This window comes from Neodiprion lecontei, chromosome 2, assembly GCF_021901455.1.
Source record: "Neodiprion lecontei isolate iyNeoLeco1 chromosome 2, iyNeoLeco1.1, whole genome shotgun sequence".
NCBI classification, from domain to species: domain Eukaryota; kingdom Metazoa; phylum Arthropoda; class Insecta; order Hymenoptera; family Diprionidae; genus Neodiprion; species Neodiprion lecontei.
The window spans coordinates 40090574-40113694 of record NC_060261.1 but is presented as its reverse complement, the minus strand read 5'-3'; the positions used below and the strand labels follow the sequence as shown (position 1 = coordinate 40113694).

Genomic DNA, 23121 nt, shown 5'->3' with positions numbered 1-23121 from the left:
CTATGTAATGTGAAAATTTAAAATTTTATTCATATGCGTTCCAACACCAAGACATTTTACCCAACTTGAACTTAAAATCGTATTGAACAAATCAGAATACTATAAAATCATCAAATTACTTTATATAAAAAAAACGTACACAAGCAAAGATACACATGTTTGTATAATATCCAAATATATTACACAGAGTAATATCTGTTTGTAATATTCGTTTTTCTTGTCTTTTTTAACAAGTGAAGTGAAGTATCAATTGCAAATCAAATCTCTAGCATTGGGCTACTGCCTTTTCTTCAATCAACACATTCTGAAGGTACGGCAGTGAACTCTCGATCTTGAACGCTATTGGACAGGATTGATGGGGAGCTGATAGATCGAAGCCTAAGTGTCTCAAGTCCGGCTCATTCAAAGATGCTTTCGGCTTGAGAAAACTTTACAAAATTATTAACAAGTTTTTAAGTCATCTATATGCTAGTGTTAAATAGCAAAAGCACTGCCACAAAAAATCTAGTTACCGAACAGATGATGCATTCTCATAATTAGGAAAATCATCTTGATAATTAGTGCGCCAAGGGCGTGTCGGCTTACTTTCAATAAACCATTTATGTCTCATGAATTCAGCCAACCCATATTTTGTCATATTACCATAGACTTTAGCATAGTCTTGAGCAGGTAGCCATTCTTTGCATCTGTGTTATGAATAAATGATTCTATATTTTTATTGAAAATCTATTATGCTATATTTACCGTGCACTAAATGTTCTACGCAAAGGTCTATCCTGTCCTTGTGGTAATATTTTGAAACTCAGATCATTAGTCGTTGTCCAATTATTATGATACTTTGTTCCGTGGTGGTCGATCAACAGTCTAGCTCCAATTCCCTTATTTCAAACAGTATGAATGTCAATATTGCAAATGATTAGTAGTAAAAGTAACTTGTGATGAAAAGTAAAAATATCTGGGTAATTATTAGCAATAACTTTTCATTATTAGTAACAAAATACTCCAAACTAATTATAATACTTTTCTGTCAAATACCTGAGTTGATATTCTTTGCTTCCATGCCTCAAACTTGGGTCTTGTCAATAGTTCGGTCTTGTATGGTCGGTAACTAGTTTCACATAAACTAGCCCATTGGTCCTTTGCCACCGGTGTCACTGGTGCAGAGTCTTCGAACCAGTTACCTTCCAGTACTCCAGGCCGATAAATTCTCTCCGATATCTTTGGAACTCGATTAGAGTCTTTTTTTGTAATGATTAGCGGATGTATGGATATTACAGAGCCTTCTGGTTTGAAATTCATTGCCTCCATAATGATGTGTGATCTTTTGATTAAACTACATGGTTTGAAGATTTAATAATTTGCGAAACGATACTTTTAAATGTTGTACAAAAATTGAGATTTTGGAAATATTTTTCCTACAACAATTCAAACTTTGTTCATACACTGGTTTCCAATCTTGAAGCCGATCTTAATATATTTGCAAAGACAGTACAGACAGCCTCTACAAGTTTGGCAGGCAAGCACGTTTCACATCATAGAGAGAAAACACCGTTTTTATTTCTTTGTTTCGCGTGATTACAACCAATCAGAAGTAAATACATATTATAATGAAGTTTTATTAAGTGCATGGAAAAAAAATAAGAACACATTTGATTCCATTTTCATGATTTTTTTTTTCTTTTATGTAAGCATCATTATTTCTGGTAATTAATTTACCTGATAATAATTATTTAAATATAATCATCGTAAATTAATTTATAATTCAATGGTAATAATCATTACAATGAAACATTTGCTGTAGCAATAGCCTTTCTACACCTTGCATATTCAATATAAGATAAATAATGAATTTTTTTGTTTCAGAATGGACCTACACAATGTCGTATTGCTGCGATAAGGTTGATTGTAAATAGGTCTCAGTTAACGTATTAAAGGTCAGAATATAATACATATATAACATATGTACGCTTGTCTGTACAATTATTCATAAATGAAAATTGTTCAAAACATTCGTAGTAAATTGGTAAATCATTCATTGGTAAAATATCTCTGTAAAACGCACCTATGGCTTAAATTTTTGAGAATGATAATTTGGAAAGAAATACATCTAACTCAACCCCACTGCAATTTCAATACCAATCATAAACCATTCATGAATCAGTGTATTCAAAACATAGACTTTTTAACGAAAAGTGGTAATTAGACATTTGAGTACAGTATAGATTTCAAGAAATTAATGCTTTCTTTTGCCAGACGGGGGCGTTCAACGTGTTAATTAATCTCTTGGTTGTTTGTTGATCTATTCTTCAACACCATATTTAGATTCATTATACTAAACGTGCAAATTTATCAATTTATTTTTCGTAATTTTTTTTTTTCGCTTCACGATACAACTGCAATGTAGGTATATGACTTATTGTTTATAATTATACTTGTATTGCTGTATTATGAAAAATAATCGTAGCTATATATGTTTATAAGATTTCGATAAAAGTTTGCAGCTTTCTGTTCCATCAAAGTTTGATGAGCACTAATTTCTTGAAAGAAAATTATACCGAAACAGTTGTATCGATTTGATCAAGCATTGGTGCCCACCAAGTTTTGATAAAATGAGTCAGTTAAAAAGTTCCAAACCTCTGAATAACCTTTTTATTATGACATAGTAGTCGCCATGGAGCATATAATATGTTTATATTCTAATTATCTATTAGATGCTGGGACTACGGTTTTATGAAATGCAACATTTCAAAGCCTAAAATTTTTCCTATAAAAAAATATATCACAAAGCATGAGAACGATGCTGTATAACGATTTTCTGGAGCAGTTATTGCCCACTTTGATTGAACATGAAACTCTAAAATAGATTTCCGTTTTGTTCTCTTTACGTCTCTTTTCCTTCAATTTCTCTTGCATTCTCTTTAATGTTTTCCTCCACTGGAATAAAGGATTAGAAAAATTGTGAATGATACAAAAATCGTAAATAATTTATATATAAAGTAAAGATGGCTACCTAGATGCGCTAATATATCTGTAGCATATAACAGACTTTGAAACGTTAACATTAAGCACGATCAGCAATAGTTATGCACACATACATGTACACATGGGAATAGTACGAATTAAAGTTCATTTTTCAGACGTTATTATCGAGTACAGAATTGTGTAAGTTCAGCATATGTATGATTATGTACAGACACATCGACCAGACATCTTTCGATGTTAGCTTCGTTCATTTCATGCTTGCCTTGTGTCAAGAGAACCTCATTTTTCAATTTTCGTTTCAAATGAAACGGAAAAATCAAAATAATACTATTCGAAACGAATATCCGAAAATTACATTTCAATCAATAGTCAGGTAGGTAATCTAATACAACTATTTGTGTGATGGCGAATTTCATCAAGTGATCTAGATTAAGTTTTGTTCAGAAGTTTTTCTTTTTGTTTTTTTTTTTTTGCGTTTTCTATCTAAATATTATTTACAGTCGTAAAGCAACGAAATGATTGCTAATAATAATGCAGTCATATTGTTATGCTCTGACTGTTTTTCACCTTAGATTACTTTATTAAGTAGTTCTTTCACATTTTTCGAAAAACACGTCGAGTATGTGTTTCATGTAATTGTAGAAATTATTGATTGAAATATTACAAGTTCAAACGCTCAAGTTCATATCTAAGAAAAAAATATTCATACCCTTGTACATTCATATGATGTGTAATCTGTTGAAATCATATTTGCCGAAAATAAAGAAATACATTGATGGGAAAGATAATTTAAATTCTGCTAATAGGAAATGTTTATTATTTCGTTACGATAAACTATATTCATCTTAATGCCTGTAACCAAATTTAGGAACTGGGTTACTACTTCATTATATTTAAAAAGACTTTTTAAATTTTCTTTTTGTTAAATTACTACTTAAATTACCGTAAGTTACGCAAAGCAACGCATTCCGCCACATCATATAGGTACATGTATAGAATATATATGTATATTCGTTCAAAAAGAAAAAAGCTGTGCAAAATGAGCATAAGTTAAATTATAAATATGAAGGCTCAAAGGATGGATTCTTTAGTTCATTTACATGTATTGTATAGTTTGGTTGAAATCAATAAATGATTATTATTATTGTTATTCATTCGCACTGGTCTAATATTAAAGTTTCCTACATTGCGTATGTGTGCAATCAAATCTTACGAGCCTCTGGCATGGACAGAAAGATTATAGATAATAAATTAATTTAAATACGTAATAAAAATAGACGAAACAAAAAAAGGCTTGAATTTTCATATCACTACAAAATACAGGTAATAAGTCTAGAAAGAAATAGTAATGCTACGCACATCGAAATTCCTTTGAACAAATTCAAACCTTGAATGTCAAATCACAGAGGAAAGGCTATTTGCACTTAGTTCCAACTAAGTGAGCCATCCAAAATAATTCAAGGTTTGCATTTGTCGATAGAAACTTACAATCGCTGAAAATAATATAGCTATCATAGGAAAAACTATTAGCATTATAAATATTTTAAGTCGCAATCATTCTCCTACAATCTCACAACATATCGCATGTCCTATTGTGTACATTCGAGTGTATGAACTTAAAATGTGACATAATGTGTTCAAATATTTCTGAAAAATATTTCTATAAAAGTGTGAAAATGGAGAATATTAAAAAAATCTCATTATAGAATTTCAGTAAGAAGCGAAAATCGAAAGATAATGCGAAAGTGACAATAATACCTATTAATTTCTTGAATGCTGTTTCAACGAAAGTGAATGTTTGCTGTTTTAGACATATAATTCTCGATATTAAGGTAAAAATGGAAACTGAAATTCATTGTTTTATGAGCTACTATTTTATTCTATTGCATTATACGACAATTACGACTCTTGTCCCCTGCCGTATGTTCAAAGAAAATATCGAGTCGGTATATGCACCCATATTGATTGGAAATAGGACATACTATATTATTATACATCAATAGTATTACATAGCACTTTCCAGCATGTGCTTCAATTCAAGGAAATGAACAAAATCAACGGCGCTTTCCCCAGATACAGTACATCTCTATGGACTTATCATTTGTTAGCACCTTATGTATTATAAATTATACCCACATCTGTTATTCTTCTCTTTTCGTCATGAATCGAAGCGGTCTTACGCTCATTTTCTGAAACACGGGGAACATGAATTGTTATTGGTTATATCGAGTATAAAATAATTACAAATTTTTCACAGAAGTTTGACATTGTTCATATGAAATGACTAGGAGACGCAACATGAGGGTGTTTTGCAAGTTTACTTTTTAATATAAAACAGGTGAATATCATTAATTGGAATTTATCTTACCCCTATTTCCCGTTCTGATGACAGGGTTGTTCCCTGTACCCATGTGGTGCTGACCAGCTCGAATTGGCTTAGCAATCTGTGCGCTCGGTCCTCGACGAGCGAAATTCTTTTGCCGCACAGCCTCCTTAATCCTGTCAACTTCATACTGGTAACGTTTTCGGTCTCGCATAGCACCTTCTTTGGCATCTCGTAATGCAGTTTCTAATGCCTTCACTCGGTCCAGTGTGGCTTTTAACCGTTTTTCCAGTTTTGGTAATTCACATCGTAGATCAGCATTATCGCGTACCAATTGTTTGTGCACCTGTTATAAATTTTCCATAAGTCTTCAATCATTCAAAATAATTATGTTTACGCTAAACTTTTTATTTGAAGCAGTAGTAATTAATTACCTTGGTTAATTGGTCCAAGTTGTTCTCAAGGAAAGATATTTTTTGTTTTTGCGCAAGGGATCCTCCATCGTCCTCGTTGTCTTCGACAGTCAGAGACTTCTTGATTCTGGCTTGTAAATCTTGAACGAACAATTTGCGCAAGTTGTGCAATGTTTGTAATTCTTTTGAAACAGTCTCTTCGAGACCCTTCAGATCCTTCCTGGCCTGGATATCACAAAGGGAATAAAAATTACCAAATATTCCATACAAACTATCCTGAATTACTTTAAATTTAAATGTTTGAGCGAGAAAGAAATATACCTGTTCACGACGCTCATTCATCAACACAAGCTCTTGCAATTTAACGGATTTATCAGCTTCTTCTTGTTTCAATCTTTCGTAATCACATTGCATTTGGTGATGGGCTAATGTGAACTTCTGGTTCATATCCTTCAACTCTGCAATAAGCCGTTGCTTATCTGATATCTCATCTCTCAGAGAGGCAACCTAAAATATATGCATATTCAAAAGTAAGTATTTGCTGGAAATGTATTGAAGATTGTAGTGGCAATTGCTACTGCAAGCAGATAAAAATATTTATAGATTCTAAACAAGTTGTCGAACTTTTAGACGAAATTTCACGATGGAAATAATGATAGAATATTGTACTTGTTTTTGATGTGCCCCTCGAAGTTGATCCATTTGTTCTTCAAGAGCCACTCTCATCTTAGTAGCTGCTTCCTGTTCTTCTGCCTTTTCTTTATTGCTGACTGCTTGCACCTGTTCAGCAGCCTTGAGCTTAGCACATTCCTCACGTAATGCATCAACATCTTCTTCCAAGGCACGTTTACGGGCATCAGCTTCTTTCATCGATTCCGTAAGTGTCTGCATTCGAGCCTCATGTTGAGATATCAATAGTCGGCACTCACCCAAGTCTTTTTCGTAGTCCGAAACCTATAAGATTCAAAATTTGATATTTAAAATTCTACAAAGCTATAAAAGGAACAGAAAAAATTTCATACATGATCTTGTTTCTGAATTTAGTTATTACAGGATGTGGATATTACAGATTCAATAATTTCGCAAAAACTTACTTTTTTGTTGCAATCGGTTTGGAAACTTTCAAGACCTTGGCAACGTTGGACTAAATTCTTAACCTCGGATTTCATTTTGCTGATGTACACTCTAGCTACCGTAAATTCTTCTTCTAGCTTACCATTGCTATCTGGAGTAACCTATAATTAAATATGTAAATTTATATTAAGTGTCATGTATTAGTGACCGTAAGTAAAAGTTTCAACTGCAAATATTACCTAAAAAATTGATGCTCAACTGTAATGAGATGTTATAGACAAATCAATTACAAAATCAAGATATCGTAACTATGTAATGGTCCAATTAGAATTTAAAATTACAAAACCGGATTGTGAGCAGAATTTTCAAATATCAGAACTATTAATTGCAATGCACATAACGGCACTTTTGCAGAGTATAAACAGCTATGCAGTCTCATCACATTTGACGCGATTTGAACAATCATGTGCTTTTTTCCTGAAATTATTTTTCCAAACAAAAATTGTTACAATAATTATCATGTACTTTTTCCCTAAAATTATTCACCCGGACGAAAATTGTTACAATAATTATTAAGTGAAAAACTCTTGCAGAGAATAAAAGCATAGGAATGACATCATTTGAGAAATTAGCTCGAACAGACTTTGGGAGTTATGCCCATCATGTGATCTAAATTTTTCCCTGTGATAAGTGAATAAGTTTATAATCCATCAATAAACTCATCCGCTATATTTTCGTGACGACAAATCATGCGAAAAAATACATCATGCTCCAGTAGAACTCAATCTTTGAAATGGGTGCAAATCTTTAAATTAATTCACCTTAAGATTTTCATCACCACCAATAGCTACACCAATTTCTCCCAAGTCTTTTAGAAGATTGGCTAGCATCTCTGTGATACGTTTACGTTGGTGAGCCGACATGTCTCTTAGTTGTTGTAACTCCGAAGCAGTTGTGTTCAAAGCTGCCTGTTTGGCAAGAAGCTCTTCTGACAAAGCTTCATGCTCTTTATTCTTCGTTTCGACCTATTCAACACAAATACGTTATAACCTTTTGTCAGCTAATAATAATAAACATACAATACATACCTCCTGAGATTTTTGGTCGTAATTAACAGCTAATTCCTCAAGAGCTTGAAGGACTTCTTTCACCTCTTCTTTGGCACTTTCATTTTCTTGTTGGATTCTGTTCATTTCCTGCTGAAGTTGCTCATAATCACGTCTGGTGCAGGCAATTAACTCTTCCTGTTCTTCCATTTGCTCCTTCAGCTTCTCAACATACTGCGAATGCTGATTTATTTCTTCATCTTTGTCATCTAACTGCTGGTACAACCTTTCACGCTCTTCCTCTAGCTTCTGTCGCTCCTCATTAGATAACGATCCAGCCATTAAACCGCCACCAGGAGTTGCTGGCACGGGACCATCGTCAATTTTGGCTGTTTTAACGAGTGAAAAATTTTCAGTAAGAAACTTCTGCAGCTGCATACTTTATAATCAAATAAGTATGAATATGCTTACGAAGACAAAAAAAAACTGCTAGTACACAAAACTGGCATTTTATATGATAATGTATTTACAGGATGGTTATTTACTGTCTTACCCATAATTTCGCCAAGTGTTCATTCTTTTTACTTAACGTGTATTTAAACTTGATTATAGTTATGAATATTCATATCACTATTGGCAGGTAAATTGAATGGACATTCATCACAATTAATCAGAGAATTAGAACTAAATGGGTTCTTACTTTCAATAATTGGAGCGACTGGTGTGGTAACATCAGGACCTTCGACAAGACTGACTTGTTCTTCGACCTTTACAGTTTCACCCTGTCGCCATCTGGACAGTTCGGCTTCTAATTTCTCCACTTTTCCCTTAAGTCTTGCCGTTTTTTCCTTCTCACGTTCGTATCGTCGTTTCCATTCTTCAGCAGTCAGTTCCTCATTAACGCAAACAACATTCTTGATAGTCTTTGCACGTTTACCTGAAAACGATGTGAATTATGAGCAAGTGCAGAAGGAATTTATAACTAAAGGGGTGAGTTTTGTTACCTACCAAAGTCTAACGTAGACTTGGTTTCTGATTCGTTAAAGCTGGCAGGGGAACAGCAGATAATAATGGTAGTTCGGGCATTGCCTCCCAAAGATTCTTGTAAGATTCTTGTTAACTTCGAATCTCGGTAAGGGATGTGCGTTTTGTTGCCATCAGCGAGAGCAGATATGACATTACCCAAAGCAGATAGTGATTTGTTAATATTCTTTGCCTCGTCTAGTACGGTACCTTCAGCACCAGTTTTAGAGACCTACCCAGAAAAATATTGTGATTATTCAAGATCTACATCATGCATGTTGCAAGGCCTATTTTGAATCATACTTTTTCAGATCCAGCAAGATCGACAAGGTACAATTTGCCGGAAAGTTTTTTTTGATTTTCCAGGTTCTCCTGCTTTACGTTTATTAGGAAAACGGAATGTGATCTGGAACTGTGTTCATTCATGTTTGTCACAGCGATGTGCCGATTCGATTTTCCTTCTTCAATAACTTCAAATACTTCTTCGGGACTTGAAACAAATCTTTCAGTTGCTCCTTTCACAAAAGGTACACGATTTTTGTCTTCATGAACACTAAGGTTCACCTTAGAAACTGAAAAGCATTTTAAATATCACAAACCATTCCCGTGAAATGAAAATTAGATAAAAATTTATGATCTTTTTTGTTTATGTAAGACAAATTTGTGTTATAATAATGTAAAGCAAAATTACCATCTAAAAGATCTCGAATCTTGTCCATATAGATTTCAAAATATGAGACCTTAATATGAAATTCAAGATTTTCTTCCATAGCATAAATATGATTGAATATATCATTAACAATGCGAGGAATAATGCCCTGTTTGTTTGGATCGCCGATGACTCCCTCCATTGTGTGGGTTTTTCCTGAAAAATTATCAAAAATTTCATACATTTACGCACACAGAAAGCACGAGTTTTGATACCGCACAACAATTGTGTTTTCTCAACAATAACAGATAATAAAAACAATATTACCAAAAAGAACGAAATGAGTATGTAAGCTTGGAGCTTTGTCATGAGTGTTAAGTTACTAATGTTACTATAACAATGCATGTTTCGGAAAAATCTTTACTTTGCGCCTTTAAAAATACCTGACATTTAGTAAATCGTGATAAAGAAATCATACTCTTATTTTGCAAAGTCAAGTCCGTGAAATTCATTTCTAAAATTGCATGATAATGATTTTTTTCTCGATGTTTCATTACATTAACGTTATCTATTTCAGTCTGATACTTTAACTTGGTTCGACGTTGGTGTCACTTGAAAAAATTAATTTCAATCGAGATGTGAAAATGTACACGTCTTAATTTTTTCAAAACGCAGTAAAATTTTCGAAGTACAATATGAAATTCCAAAATGTTGTAGCTATTTTCGAAATCTGATTACTTCTATATATATTACTCTCGATTGAAAATTAGAAGCTAATATCATTTTTTGATTATCTACCTGATGATGTTTGCCCATAAGCAAAAATTGTCCCGTTATATCCGGCCAGGACATCGGAGACAATCGACTTTGCAGCCTCATTATAAACTTTCTCCTGCGTTGCATTTGGTTTGAATACTTTGTCAAAAAGGTAGACTTTACCCTGTGAATAATCCATGCATCTCATTAAACGATTAAATTTTTTTCAAAAGTAAATACAGAGGTCAAAGGTAGTCATGAATCTTTTTCATATTACGATTAGAGGAATCATTACGCAATATTTAGTATTTACACTGTCCTGAACAACACGTGATTTCAGATGTTCAAAAGACTTGGTATTTCATTATAAATAAGAGATTACATAGTCAATTCTCTTAAAATATTTTATTTTTGACTCAGTAGATTAACTTTTTATCTCCAGATTTGGAAGATCTCTACCACAGTTAAAGCAAAATAATTCCACAATAGTGTTTCTCAAACATCATTATATTTGAGTACGTGAACTAAAAATAAGGCTTCTGGTACAGTTTATGGCATTTTTCAATTAATTGAGCCTAGCTAAGTCGAAGATCTCACATTAGTACATCACAGCTAAGGTTCACTGTCCATTCCAATAATGAATTTATTTAGTCTGTCGGTGTGATTGTAAGTACTGCGAAAAAGGTGTTTGCCATATTCAAAGACTGAACCCTAACTTCTCTATGGTAAGTATTAAATGAGAAAATGAAGGAGCCTGCTTTCTTCATTATCTCAAGTATGTGATCTCATGTCAGAGATATGTGTATTGCAGGTTTAATTATCAATTAGTCAAGGAGTCGTAATCACGCCTGACCAATATAGGTACATGTACTTTGGTAGGATATATTCCTACATCTACTTTCATGACATACATTTGGGTATGCATCAGAATATTTGTCTTCACAATTTTTCAATACATTGTCGACACAATGAGAAATAAATGGGCCAACAGGGGAGGAGGTCAGTTCAAAGAGAATACAAAGCTGAAAGAGAAGAGACTCTTGAAAACTGTGAGCAGAATCAAAGCTTATAGTTATTCTTGGGGGTATGAGAATGGATTTTCAGACACTGGCTATTGTTGCTTGAGTTTATACTTTGACGACAGGTATTGTTTTATTAGGATTATAATACAATTAGACAGCTGTCAGCTGAGTTCTGTCATATTATTAACGTGTGGAAATATAACTTTTTGAGGTTAACGTATGCTCCAAGTTGACTCTGATTAGGTGAATTATCGATGATATTTATGAGACGTACCCCAATCGAAATACAGTTTTCCTCTCCGCCGGCTGGAAATTTGACAACGAATTTCGACCCAGCCTTTTCTTCGGAGTCATTGAGCGGTCGAAAACGGCACACAACTTTAATGCTGTCTTCGGCAGCGATTTCTCGCTCCCTCGGCTGATCGGTGGCCATCGTTGTTTATAATATTAATAATCTACACGGTAAGAATTGCACTTAGTTAATTTAATTAGGTGCTCCAAAACCTCGCACAAGTTGGGGAATGACTGCGGAAACTGCATTAAGACACCGCTGTCAGATCACGGCCAGTGTTCAGCAAAATGGCCGACATGTATGTGGGTAGCTGGTGACGATTTCGTAGAAATAAGGAAAGGAATACTTCGCGAAATTATTTTAACACCTCGGCTAGACTGTCGTAAGGTCGCGACAGGCTCTACGTGTGTATCCGCACCCGTATAACGCCCGAATAACTGTACTGACAAATAATTACGAGGAAGTAACGCTCGCCGTGAAAAAGTAAGGAAAAATGAAGGGAGCCTCCGACGTGACGGAGCCGCGGGCAGCCATGCGCGACCTGCCAGCCTGCCTCTTCTCGACGGCCGACGACGACGTCGCCCCCGCCGCCGCCCCTGCCTGCCTGATCCCCAATCCCCATGCCCCGCCTCGTTCGGGGCCCTCGCCCCGCGACCGTAGCTAAATTATTGATTTTACCAAGTTTTAGGTCTTTTCCTATACGCAGCTTCCACCGCGTTACATACGTATTTTTTTGTAAATTATAGACCTGTCGTGTTTACCGGTCAGAATTCTGAGCCTGTAGACTAGATACATTATTGTGTGTAACATGCGATATGCACGATACGTAGAAACATGGTAAAAAGAAACTAAATTACTGATGAATTGAATAGAAAATTACGCGATACCCTTTGTTTCCTTATTTCTAATCGACCAACAAAGCGTTGTGTATATATATATATATAAGTGTGTGTGTGTGTGTATATATATATATTTAGTCTTTTTTAGCGTAACTAGTGTAATATGTATGATGGGTTGCTGTAATTTAGATCAAAGGAAAGAATCCTGCCAGCAGGTAACGCTAGATTTGCGTAAGCGTGCCGGTGTAAGGATTTATTTACATAATCCTTTTTAGTCATGTTGAATAATAAATATATTATAGATCTCGTGAAGACCGCGTATACGTTGAAAACCTCCCCTATATCAATATCAAACGTCCTCTACCGGGATTGTGTGACCTCAATGTTACACTAATTTGCACTCTTGGAAAGTATCTTGCATCTTGTATCTGCTATCTAGATTCCTGAAACCCGCTATTTGAATCTGAATTTTCTAACTTTACACCCTTGAGCAATGTATGGGAACTGTGTTTTCAGATTTTAGGTTAACTGATCTGCAAAAGTTTATTCATGTCACAAATCTTGAAAGGTTCACAAGTGCTTTGATATTAATGTCTGTTTTCTATGAGTATCTGGATATAGATTAATAATTCAAATATCTATCTCAATACTATAAGAAACCATAGAAAATAATGCATATGTACGCATAATTATACATATAAGTATAACCGACAATTTGCAAATGTTAATTTATATAACAATGTACCCATTGCTACATAACATTTGTACGACAAGTGTAATTTGGAACTAACAAAAAGTAGTGAATGTATGAATTCTAAAAATAGAGTTTGGGTAAGCAAACTTCTATGTTAGTCATACAACATAATTTTAGGTTCAGGAGAGCATTTAAGTTGCTGATTCATTGATATCCTCAGCATGGTGTGAACTGTGCTCGAGATAAAATCTTTCTCATTCATAATAACCAACAGTCTTTCGAGCACACATTTGTTTGATAAAACTTACAAATATTCTCCTAAAGTGATGATTAATGTGCTCATATCCGATTTGTCACCCCATGAATTTCATTTGCTCATAATTTTCAATTTTACGAAACCAAGTTATGATAAAAATTTGTCAAGTCCCATAAAATAGTAAATACATACCATTAAGATACAATGAATTTTTGACTGATTTTCATTGGATAATTGATGCTGCATAAAAATTGCATTATATTCACTGGTTGAAAAAAGTGTTGTCTTACTCAACTACACAATGACAAAAAAGGCATTCTTCATTCATTTATTTTTGTTTTTTTTGTAACAAAACAGAAAAAATGTTTCAACATGTTCATAGATAAATGGTAATAATAATAATGATAATAATAATAAAAGTTGTACTAAACTAATATAATTTACTATAATAATTAACATATCGGTTATTATATGTATAAGTATAATAGATTAGATTGTGAAGAATTTCTACGTAGTAGATGACTAGTTTTAAGACTGAATGCATCACAAAAGTGTGCCATTATATATAATAACTTGAAGAAGTTTGACTGCGCTTGAACGTTTCAACAAAGCTGAACATTATTTAGAAGCACGATCACAGTGAGCATTGTCAAGTAAGTTATGAACACTGTTCACAGAAGAATCTAAGAAAGCAACGATAAGAGGCTCGACTTGACCAAATTTTTTACAAGATTAGACCTTATTTTTGAACATTGACACAATAATACAGATTGCCTCTATGGCCGCACTTATTATATGTGCTCTGTATCGACATGTGAAATCGAAAAAAAATCCAAAATCAGTAAACTGATTAAAACGACCATTCACTCCATTTTCCGAGTTCATCTGTAGGTTATCATGCTTTGATAGGAACACATGAACTGGAGGAAATCATGCTAATGAGTTTATCTGAAAATTTGAGAACAAGTTTGAGTTTGGGAGTTTAGCCTCCTGTCCCTACATTTTTGGAAGAACCTCTAGAGAGAGCACATAGGATACCATCATGTGTATGAAAGTATGCCAATCGAGATCGTACTAACTGCGAAATGTTCAACTCGAAAACTCTTATTTACCGTAATAGCTTATCTAGATGCCAATAAGTGCTCTTAATCTAATTGTGTAATATTTCTCGTTCCAGGTAGTCAGTTAATCGCTGTGTACTATTACAAGTATTCGGAATAGGTTTTATATGAAAGGCATCACAGTCATGCATGCTGATTATCCAAAACTAAGTTGTACACATCTGTTTGATAGAGAAACCGTACAGCTATTAATGTGTTATGTAAAATTGACTATTTCATCATAAATGTTTGCAATTGTTTTGTTTACATACTATGCACCTATATATATTGCCGCTTCGAAATTTGTATAATGCAAAAATGATAATATCCCCAATATACAACCCTTGAGGTCATGTTCCACAAAAGGATATACGAAACAAGCCTAAATAATATTTAAATAGGTATAAATTAAATTTCGTCTCTTCCAAATCAGCGAGTCTAAATAAAACACTGCATTTTGGCTCACTAATGACTACTCCGATTGGTGTAAATACAGAATTTCAAACTGCTATATAATAACTGACATTAAACAAATGAGTCAGTTGGTGAAAGTAATAATCTTGTAGAAGAACACCATCGCTGACAATAAGATAAAATAGTAAATTTCTTCAAAACTTATTGGTCATCGTTCTTATCTATCTGATTTAAGTGTCCGCACGGATTCAGAGACACGGCATAGATAGAATGCATAAAATTTTGTCTGTGTTTATCAATCCCATCACAGACTTCGTTTGTAACAATCTAAGCATTTCATTCTTTTCAATTTTGTTATGGATTCGCAACAGTTGTATTTGTCTTACTTAGTTTATACCTGCTTCTCACTATAATAGAACCTAGCTTCATTAATTTTATATTCGTAAAATTTATCAAAAGGTAAATAAAGCGATATTGGTATATTCCAAGGGATGCTTACTCGATTCCAAAAGTATTGGTTTCTTCAACAGCAAGAAGCAACTTTTCATACAAAATTTCTGGTGTTGGGTAAGGCGGTAAGTCCAAGCGATTGAAACAAGTATGCGCTCTGAAAATAAACGCAGAATTACTAGATATAAAATCGAGGCTGCCGCAAGTCGAAGCATCACTTCAAAATCATTTGGTTATACGTATTTTCATGTTTGTCTGAATTATTTCTGGTCACTTCGTTACATCTGTAATCAAATCTGTTAGCACTAATATTCACCTTGGTAAGCTATTTGGTTTTCCCCATTTCTCAATGCAAAATCTTCTGGGTCCTGTCGATCCTCTAAGAGCAGCAAAGCCTTCAAATGGTATGCTTGAAGTGCCAGTAACAAACTGCAGTAATCTTAATCGCTGTTCGTTTGAAAATCTACTTATACAGCTCCAGAACCACTCGACAACTGGATGCGCATCATGATACCCACTTCTGTACTCAGTGTGTGCTCGCCAATCATTTAAATCTATTTCAGCAGCTCCAGCTATGACTAGTTCTAATTCGCGTGCATCAAATACTGATACCAAACGAGGATCAACTACCTCATAAAAACCGCGAACAAGAGATTCAGTTTGCTCAGCTACACCACGTTCCAAGCGCCAGCGAACAACCCTTTCTAAGTACTCTTTCTTATTCTTTTCCGTAACCATTATATTCTTTCCACCTGGCTTCAATTCACGCTCTGCCACACGACCTAGTAACTCTTCCGTAACTGAGAATGTTAGTTCTAAAGGTTCGATGCTTATGTCACGCTCCTTGATCCACATTAGGCTCTGGTGAAATTCCTGATCCAGACTTTCCAAGTCGCTTAAACTTGCAGGTAATCTAAGCAATGCCTTATAGAATGGCCTTGTAAAAAAGGCATCAAGTAAGTACTGATGTACCAAAGCAAGCCCCAACACTCGTCCAGAAAATCTGAACCAATCATGATAGTTATCGACAAAAGCAGACATTGGAGATACTTGAACAGTGTAAGTATCATTAGCAGAATACTCGAAGAGCCCGTAATAAGGATTGAATAACTCTCGAGATAAATGAAAAAAAAATTCTCGCGATGGTCCTCCATAATCTAGACCTTCCTCATGGTCAAATGTCACTGCTAATTTACCCTTTTGCAAGTCCTTTTTAGAGGCCGCCATTATCCGGGTGAAGGCATCTTCCAGCAGGTGTTCTCGTCTGATGTGCAGCCTGAAATAAATTGTCAATGACTCAATGATACAAATTTATCTGGCATACGTATAGGTGAAATCAGTAGCAGAAAAGAAAAGCTTTGCACACACGGCGATTTACACAAATAACACGATTCATAAATAAATTGGTTTTCGAGAAATAACTAAATACTTATGCAAAGTATGTTCTAGTTTATTCAAACTTAATGCGTCAAATCTTACTTCAGTTTACCAGGCCCTTGGCCGTATCCTTTGCTTTCTAACTTTCTGTAGAAGGTCCTTAGCTTTGCTTCAAAGTCTCTTCTATAGGGTGCTGGAGCTCTAGCCGAGGCTCTGGCTAACCCTGGTGAAGCATGTGGACTTCCCAGAGGAGAGCGACCAATATTACCAGGTACATATGACATTATTTCATGTTCGAACAAGCTAGATATGCGAAACAAACAAAACGTAATATTTCGTGGAATACAGTACATTATTTTTTTGCATATAGGCAATAGTTTGGACCAATGAATGATGAAGAAAAATTACAATAAGCTAATTTTTTTTTTTTGTTACCTCAAAAGCAATGCCAACGGTACATCATGCCCCAATCTTTGCAGAGCAGTGGTTCCCTCAACTCTAACAGTGTTAACTTTTTCTCTGAGGGCAATGTTCTGCCCCAAGCCGGCGTGTCTTTCCTTCAGAATATCCATAATATTTGGCTGGCGCAGAAAAGCTACGACCTTATCATTGTAAGCTATTGGAATGTCAGGAGATGTATGGACGGTTGATTGCTGCGGCCGCGGCGGTGGCACAGGTGGCTCGTCTATAACAGATCTTGGATGCGTAGGCTCAGTTGGCAACCGTGGATCAATGAATGACGTCGCCTTTCTTGCATGACTAATAAAGAATCTCTGAAAATGCATATCATATTTTTGGAATGGTAAATATGTCTTATATGTAATGAAAACAAAGATCATACAAACGTTCTCTCCTAGACTTACTTTGCCGGTTCTGTCAAGTTTAGACTCATACCCTCTGGGGAGTTCTTTCAAAGGATCAGCAAAAAAATTAATCAGAGAAACAAGGTCTCGATTATGTTCATATCTCGGGAACGCTGCAGGCTCCCTTCGAATCTTACTTATCATGTGCTTCAAGCTGGAATTTCGGTTGTACAATTCCATAGCATCAGAATTTGTATGCAAAACGGTAAAAAAGTCAGATCTTGTTAAAAACAATATGGGTGGTGTTGTTGTTATGTCAAATGGTTCGTTTTCGTTGGTATTGGCACGCTCTGCTCGTCGTTCAATTTGATGTTCTGACTGCCGTGGAGTTGTTTCCGAATTGTTAGTACCCACATTTGAATTCGCTGGCTCTTGATCAATATTATCAGGTCGAGATATAGTACGGCGGACACTTTGATATCGTCTGTCGAGTTGCTGGCGCTGCATGTCACAACCACTATTACGAGTCACAATTCCTGGGCGCTGCCATGTCGTTGTACGATTCACATGATCGATGTAAAACACACGGCCATGGCTATCAATTCTGGCTTCCCACGCTGAAAATTTTTTTATAATACATGAGAGCTATTCAATTGGATATGGGAAAATACTGCCAAAATACGACATTACTCTAATTTTGCGACCGAGAAAATGCTCACACCAATGCCAGGCTCTTTCCAGATTTTATAGATAGAAAATGTAAACTAATTTCACTCACATGTCGGTAATGGTTCCTCTGACGAAACAGATGCTTTTGAAGTTGCACAGATAGGTAAAGGACGGAGTGGTCTTGGACGATGCGTCGGCGTTGGAGGGCATTCTGATTGATTGAGCAATGCCGAGTCAGGTAGTGGCCTCGACAGAGGCCTGTGCGGTCTTGGAGAGCTTAGCAGAGCTATACTCTTTGTTACAGCTGTACGAGACTGAAGAAAAACATGTTCGAAAGATGGGATTTACACTCAGTAAAAAGAACGCTTTAATTTGACCAATAAGCATATACCTTCAATCCTGAGGCTTCGTCAACATCCACAATTTCAAACCCAAAACAATCTTCAGGATGAAAGGGTGTTGGATGTTTTTGAGGATGCCTTTTGGGTAGTTCAGGAGGCACACTTGGTAATGCATGAGTTCTGTGCAGTGGTCTGTGCACTGATCTTGGAGGCAGTGGTGGAGGATTTGGATACAAGGTTTCGTAAAGAAATTCCGGTGCTTGAGTACCACCAGTACTGCGCCACAGCTGGTAATACTCCACACTATCGTTTGACGCAACACCATGTTGCTTATATGATCTCTGAAAGAATAGTTATGTGAACATGAAACAGACTTGCAGCACTCCGTACAATTATAAGTTTCCAGAGTTGCAGAAAGAAGTAATACCTTTTTAGTCCCATTACGAGATGCAGCAGCTTGTTGCGATTCAGTATCTGAATTACTCCCATCACTACTGTTTGAAGACCGCTGACCAAGCTCAAAATTCCGAGCCTCATCTAGACGGCGCTGAACAGTGTTTAATGATTCTGAAAGTGCAGCAGAATCTCCCTGGATTTCAAACAAATTAGGTAAGCTTGGTAATCTAAAAGGTTTCATGGATGTAATCACTGTCTTTTGATCGTCACTCGAGGCTATATCAAAAGAATTTTTTCCATCGGTTGCAGTGATCACAGGGGTTCTTAAAGGTAAGGAGGCAGCTCCATCAGTGGAATCAAAACTATTATCTGATTGTAATATATCTTCTCTAACGCTTCTTGATAATTCTCCAGTTGTTCGAATAGATGAAGAACACTCTTGTTCTACATATCTGGTCGACGATTTCCCTGGAATTTTCACAGGTAGATGATCTTGTGAATCTTCTTCTGAGGTCAACAGTTCTCCACTTATTTTTACAGGCATTGGGAGGTCTTTTAAAGCAGGTTGAAAACTCATTGACTCGCCAGGTATTTTCACAGGTGGAGATTCGGCTATTTTCTTAATGTTTGACGAATCACCAGGAATTTTTGAAGGAGGATCTTGCGATTCTTCTCTAAAGCTCGAAAATTCTTCAGGTATTTTTACAGGTATATGAGAATCTAGTGTCTCATTTTCGAAACTCATTGACTCACCAAGTATTTTCACAGGTGGAGATTCAGTCTGTTTTATTAAGTTTGCCGATTCCGCAGGAATTTTTAAAGGAGGTTCTTGTGATTCTTCATTAAAATTGGAAAATTCTCCAGGTATGATTACAGGTGTGAGAGAATCTAAAGCCTCATTTTCAAAAATCATTGACTCTCCAGGTATGATCACAGGCAGAGATTGAGGATTTTGTATAAAGCTTGTCGATTCCCCAGGTATTTTTAATGAAGGATCTTGAGGCTCTTCTCTGCAGCTCAAAACTTCTTTAGGCATTTTTACAGGTACAGGAGCGTCTAATGCCTTATTTTCAAAACTCATGGACTCACCAGGTATTTTCACAGTTGGAGAGTTAGGCTTTTCCATATAGTCTGCTGATTCCCCAGATATATTTGGAGAAAAATTTTGCGACTCTTCTCTGAAGCTTGAAAACTCTGCGGGTATTTTTAGAGGAAGAGAATGGAGATCCTCTGCAAAGTTGAATGATTCGCCAGGTAGTTTTTGAGTATCAGTGGTTTCTCTAACTAATAACTCGAGAGAATTGCTATGGTTCTTGTCTAAACTGTTGATGTGATGAATTGAATTCTGGTTAGGTTCTTCTATAGCACTGATACTAGCTAAGTTTGGTTTACTAGATATTAAATTAAACTGGCTGTCATCGCTCGTATCTTTTTCAGCTGTACCAAATGACTGTGGTTGCAAGAAATTTTTCTGTTTACTCAAAGATTTTCTAATCCCCGTATTCACATCACGAAAAGTATTAGACACATCAGTACTAGAAATTTCTGGCATTATATTCGTACCGTCTTTTGCTGAATTAGTTAGTGAACTTGTACTTGGCAGGCTCTGAGCAGAGCCCTGAAACAAAAACTGTTTTCTTATCAACTCTTTACGTCCTAGTGATGAAGCGTTACTCCCACTTAATACATTCATGGTTTTGTCTATTATTTCTATATCATCAGTTGATATCGACCCATCTCTTGACATTTCCATACCACCTGGGACACCTTTGTCATTAATTGACTGTTCAGGTACCAACAATGTCTGACTAAGTTTGTAATCATTTGCCGTACATCTCGTAATTTGTTTTTTACTTTTAGCGATGCTAATTGAATTATCGGACGGTTTTTTTCCCCCACTATCAACGTCATCAATGACGTTGCTGGTGGTTGCATTGTGGTTGTCAACAATCGAAAATCTGCTTTCAAAATTCTCTGTGTTTTCGTTAATAATTCGCTCCTCACGTGGAAAATTCTTGTTGTTCATAGCCTCAGGCATATCTAGCATAGCGGAACTTTTCCCATCATCTTGATCAGAGGAAAGTGCCGTCATCTCCGTCTCTGCTGGCATCTTATCAGAGCATAGCTATATGGTTACTCACTTCAATTGATTGGCCACTGGCAAATATTGCTGAAAAAACATAAAGGATACGTGAAAAATGTATACTAATCAAATACTTACATAAAGACTATATCGTGTTTTTGCAAATAAAAAACATACTTTCAAGATGTACTGGTGATAAGACATATTTTCGGATGCGTTTATATGATAATCAACTTTTGGTTACTGGAATAAATAACGAAATTTGATTATACTATTAAGTAGCGTAAGTAAATTCGGTAAATATATAGCGGCGTGTGAGGTTGATCTCGTGAAGAATAAAAATAGAATATTCGATATTTCGAATTTGCTGACGTTGGTATAGATTTTCAAAGCTCTCGACTTACCCTCTACGATTGAATTTCGGCATTCCAAAGTAGATAGATCAACAGATAATCACAAACCACACCTCCAGTTTTGATTTTTCATTGGTATTCGGGTATTATTCAGTCTAATTTCCGATAAATCGTACACTTCTGCGTATAATGTGGTGTGTAATTACGATGACAGGTTTGACAGCAGGATGTAGCAGACAGAATCTAGGGATTTTTTTTCTTTTTCTTTTTATTAGTCATCGCTTGCGTTTTGAAGCGAGATATTACGATTTGACCCGCGAAAATCAAATAAGAACAAAAAAAAAACCACGGCCATCAAGAATAGGAATTTGATTATTTATTAATTGAATAAATTCCTTTTATTACAGTTTTAGTCATTTGTTTCGGTCAATGCCGTCGCTTCAGCCTCTCGCCTTTTACAGATTTGGATTGCTGTGATGAGTCGCGCTGCACGGTTCATGTTCTCTTCGAGTTCTTTATAATTACAATTTACCTCGCTGGCGATTTGTTGCACCTCTTGAAGCGTCTGAGAACCAAGAAAAGGATAGTTGAAAATACAGTTTGAGTTATGAGTTTTTTTTTATGACGGTGCAGTTCAAGTTGTCAAAGCTAACCTTCTTTATGTTCCGATAAAGCTTTGCTGTTTTTTCCTCGTCGAATTGGCGTGCGTATTGTACATAGCTGCCGGAATAAGAGGAAAGTGTGTCACTCATGATACATGTAGAAACTATATTTGTACAATAAATGAACTATAGGATTTTATCAGGATATTTTGATTTCTTGACATGCGTTGTTTCCCTCGCAAATGAAGCTGTCAACACAGGCTGTCAAAATATATCAATATGGCGGGCAACGTATTTTTACACAATTCCATTTCCGGATTTCAAATACGACTGAATTGTAAGGTTACATTACGTCCAGTATTTTCAGAACTTCGGGCACAGACTTGCTAGCTTATGGCATAAATTAATTTTAGACCCTGCTCCTATATGTATATAAATAATAATATCAACTGTGGTTGCGGGATGCGAATTGTAGATAAGAAAAACTATCGAGTAACACCGTACCTGCGTGATTGTCAGTCACTGTTTCAAAAACTTATAAGGAAAATTTGCGATTTAAAAAACTAATTATAAACTCTACATTAAGCAGTTCTGTTTCTGTGAAGTTCAGTTTTTTCGATATACTGATATACACGATGTAAAATTTAGTAAGTGCGTATATAAATTGTTTGCAAATAGGGTTTCTGGGTGCACTGAAGGCGCATAATTAAAATCCGAATACGTAACATTTGCAGCTTACTTGCGAAACACGAACCTTATATGCATGCAAAGTTGTATTATGTTTCAAGATTATTTAGATTTTGTAGCCGCAGCTGAATGATCGCATCATCATTGAACGATGACTAATTCGTCGCTGATTTCCCACCGGAAACTAGCGGATACGCGGTTGTGGTACAGATACTTAGTAATCAACATATAAGGCAGGATTGGAGAAATATTATACAACATACATACTCCTGTGAACAGTCGGCGAGGTTGGGCGCAAAAATAGTCGTATAGTCGCGTACCGAATTAGTACACTAGACATCATCATTAGAGCTGAATAAGCTTATTTGAATTTCCCGCTTATTTGGAAAGTGCATTCGGCGAGATGTAACGAGCGCGTTATCGTGAATAATCGGATAATCTCGGGTCTTTCTCGGGTGCATACGGGACGGATGTGAG

The 23121-nt window shown here is 35.6% G+C and overlaps 3 protein-coding genes across 8 annotated transcripts; all 3 read right to left on the bottom strand.

The window, feature by feature from the left end:
• Positions 1 to 334: 334 nt before the first annotated feature.
• Positions 335 to 1415, bottom strand: LOC124293069. Its single transcript, XM_046732182.1, has 3 exons — positions 1036 to 1415; positions 745 to 878; positions 335 to 686 (listed from the first exon to the last, which is right to left on the bottom strand). The coding sequence occupies exons 1-3, from the start codon at positions 1306 to 1308 to the stop codon at positions 509 to 511; spliced, it is 585 nt and encodes a 194-aa protein (XP_046588138.1). The 5' UTR covers positions 1309 to 1415; the 3' UTR covers positions 335 to 508.
• An 879-nt stretch (positions 1416 to 2294) lies between these two features.
• LOC107220255 (kinesin heavy chain) lies at positions 2295 to 12142 on the bottom strand. The gene is made up of 14 exons (XM_015658779.2): positions 11563 to 12142; positions 10309 to 10450; positions 9553 to 9726; positions 9165 to 9433; positions 8847 to 9093; positions 8539 to 8775; positions 7881 to 8227; positions 7614 to 7817; positions 6813 to 6953; positions 6388 to 6672; positions 6040 to 6225; positions 5740 to 5943; positions 5351 to 5651; positions 2295 to 5171 (listed from the first exon to the last, which is right to left on the bottom strand). The coding sequence occupies exons 1-14, from the start codon at positions 11719 to 11721 to the stop codon at positions 5095 to 5097; spliced, it is 2973 nt and encodes a 990-aa protein (XP_015514265.1). The 5' UTR covers positions 11722 to 12142; the 3' UTR covers positions 2295 to 5094.
• Positions 12143 to 13025: 883 nt separating this feature from the next.
• LOC107220248 lies at positions 13026 to 23042 on the bottom strand. Of its 6 annotated transcripts, none has more exons than XM_046732177.1 (11): positions 22912 to 23042; positions 22009 to 22075; positions 21407 to 21920; positions 18951 to 21089; positions 18574 to 18864; positions 18292 to 18496; positions 17574 to 18130; positions 17146 to 17483; positions 16813 to 17013; positions 15650 to 16609; positions 13026 to 15490 (listed from the first exon to the last, which is right to left on the bottom strand). In XM_046732177.1, the coding sequence occupies exons 4-11, from the start codon at positions 21027 to 21029 to the stop codon at positions 15379 to 15381; spliced, it is 4743 nt and encodes a 1580-aa protein (XP_046588133.1). In that variant the 5' UTR covers positions 21030 to 21089; positions 21407 to 21920; positions 22009 to 22075; positions 22912 to 23042; the 3' UTR covers positions 13026 to 15378. The 6 variants fall into 6 exon arrangements, with proteins under 6 accessions (XP_046588133.1, XP_046588131.1, XP_046588134.1 ...); XM_046732175.1 differs by lacking the exon at positions 22912 to 23042 and adding an exon at positions 22712 to 22853; XM_046732178.1 differs by lacking the exon at positions 22912 to 23042 and adding an exon at positions 22697 to 22833.
• Positions 23043 to 23121: the final 79 nt, after the last annotated feature.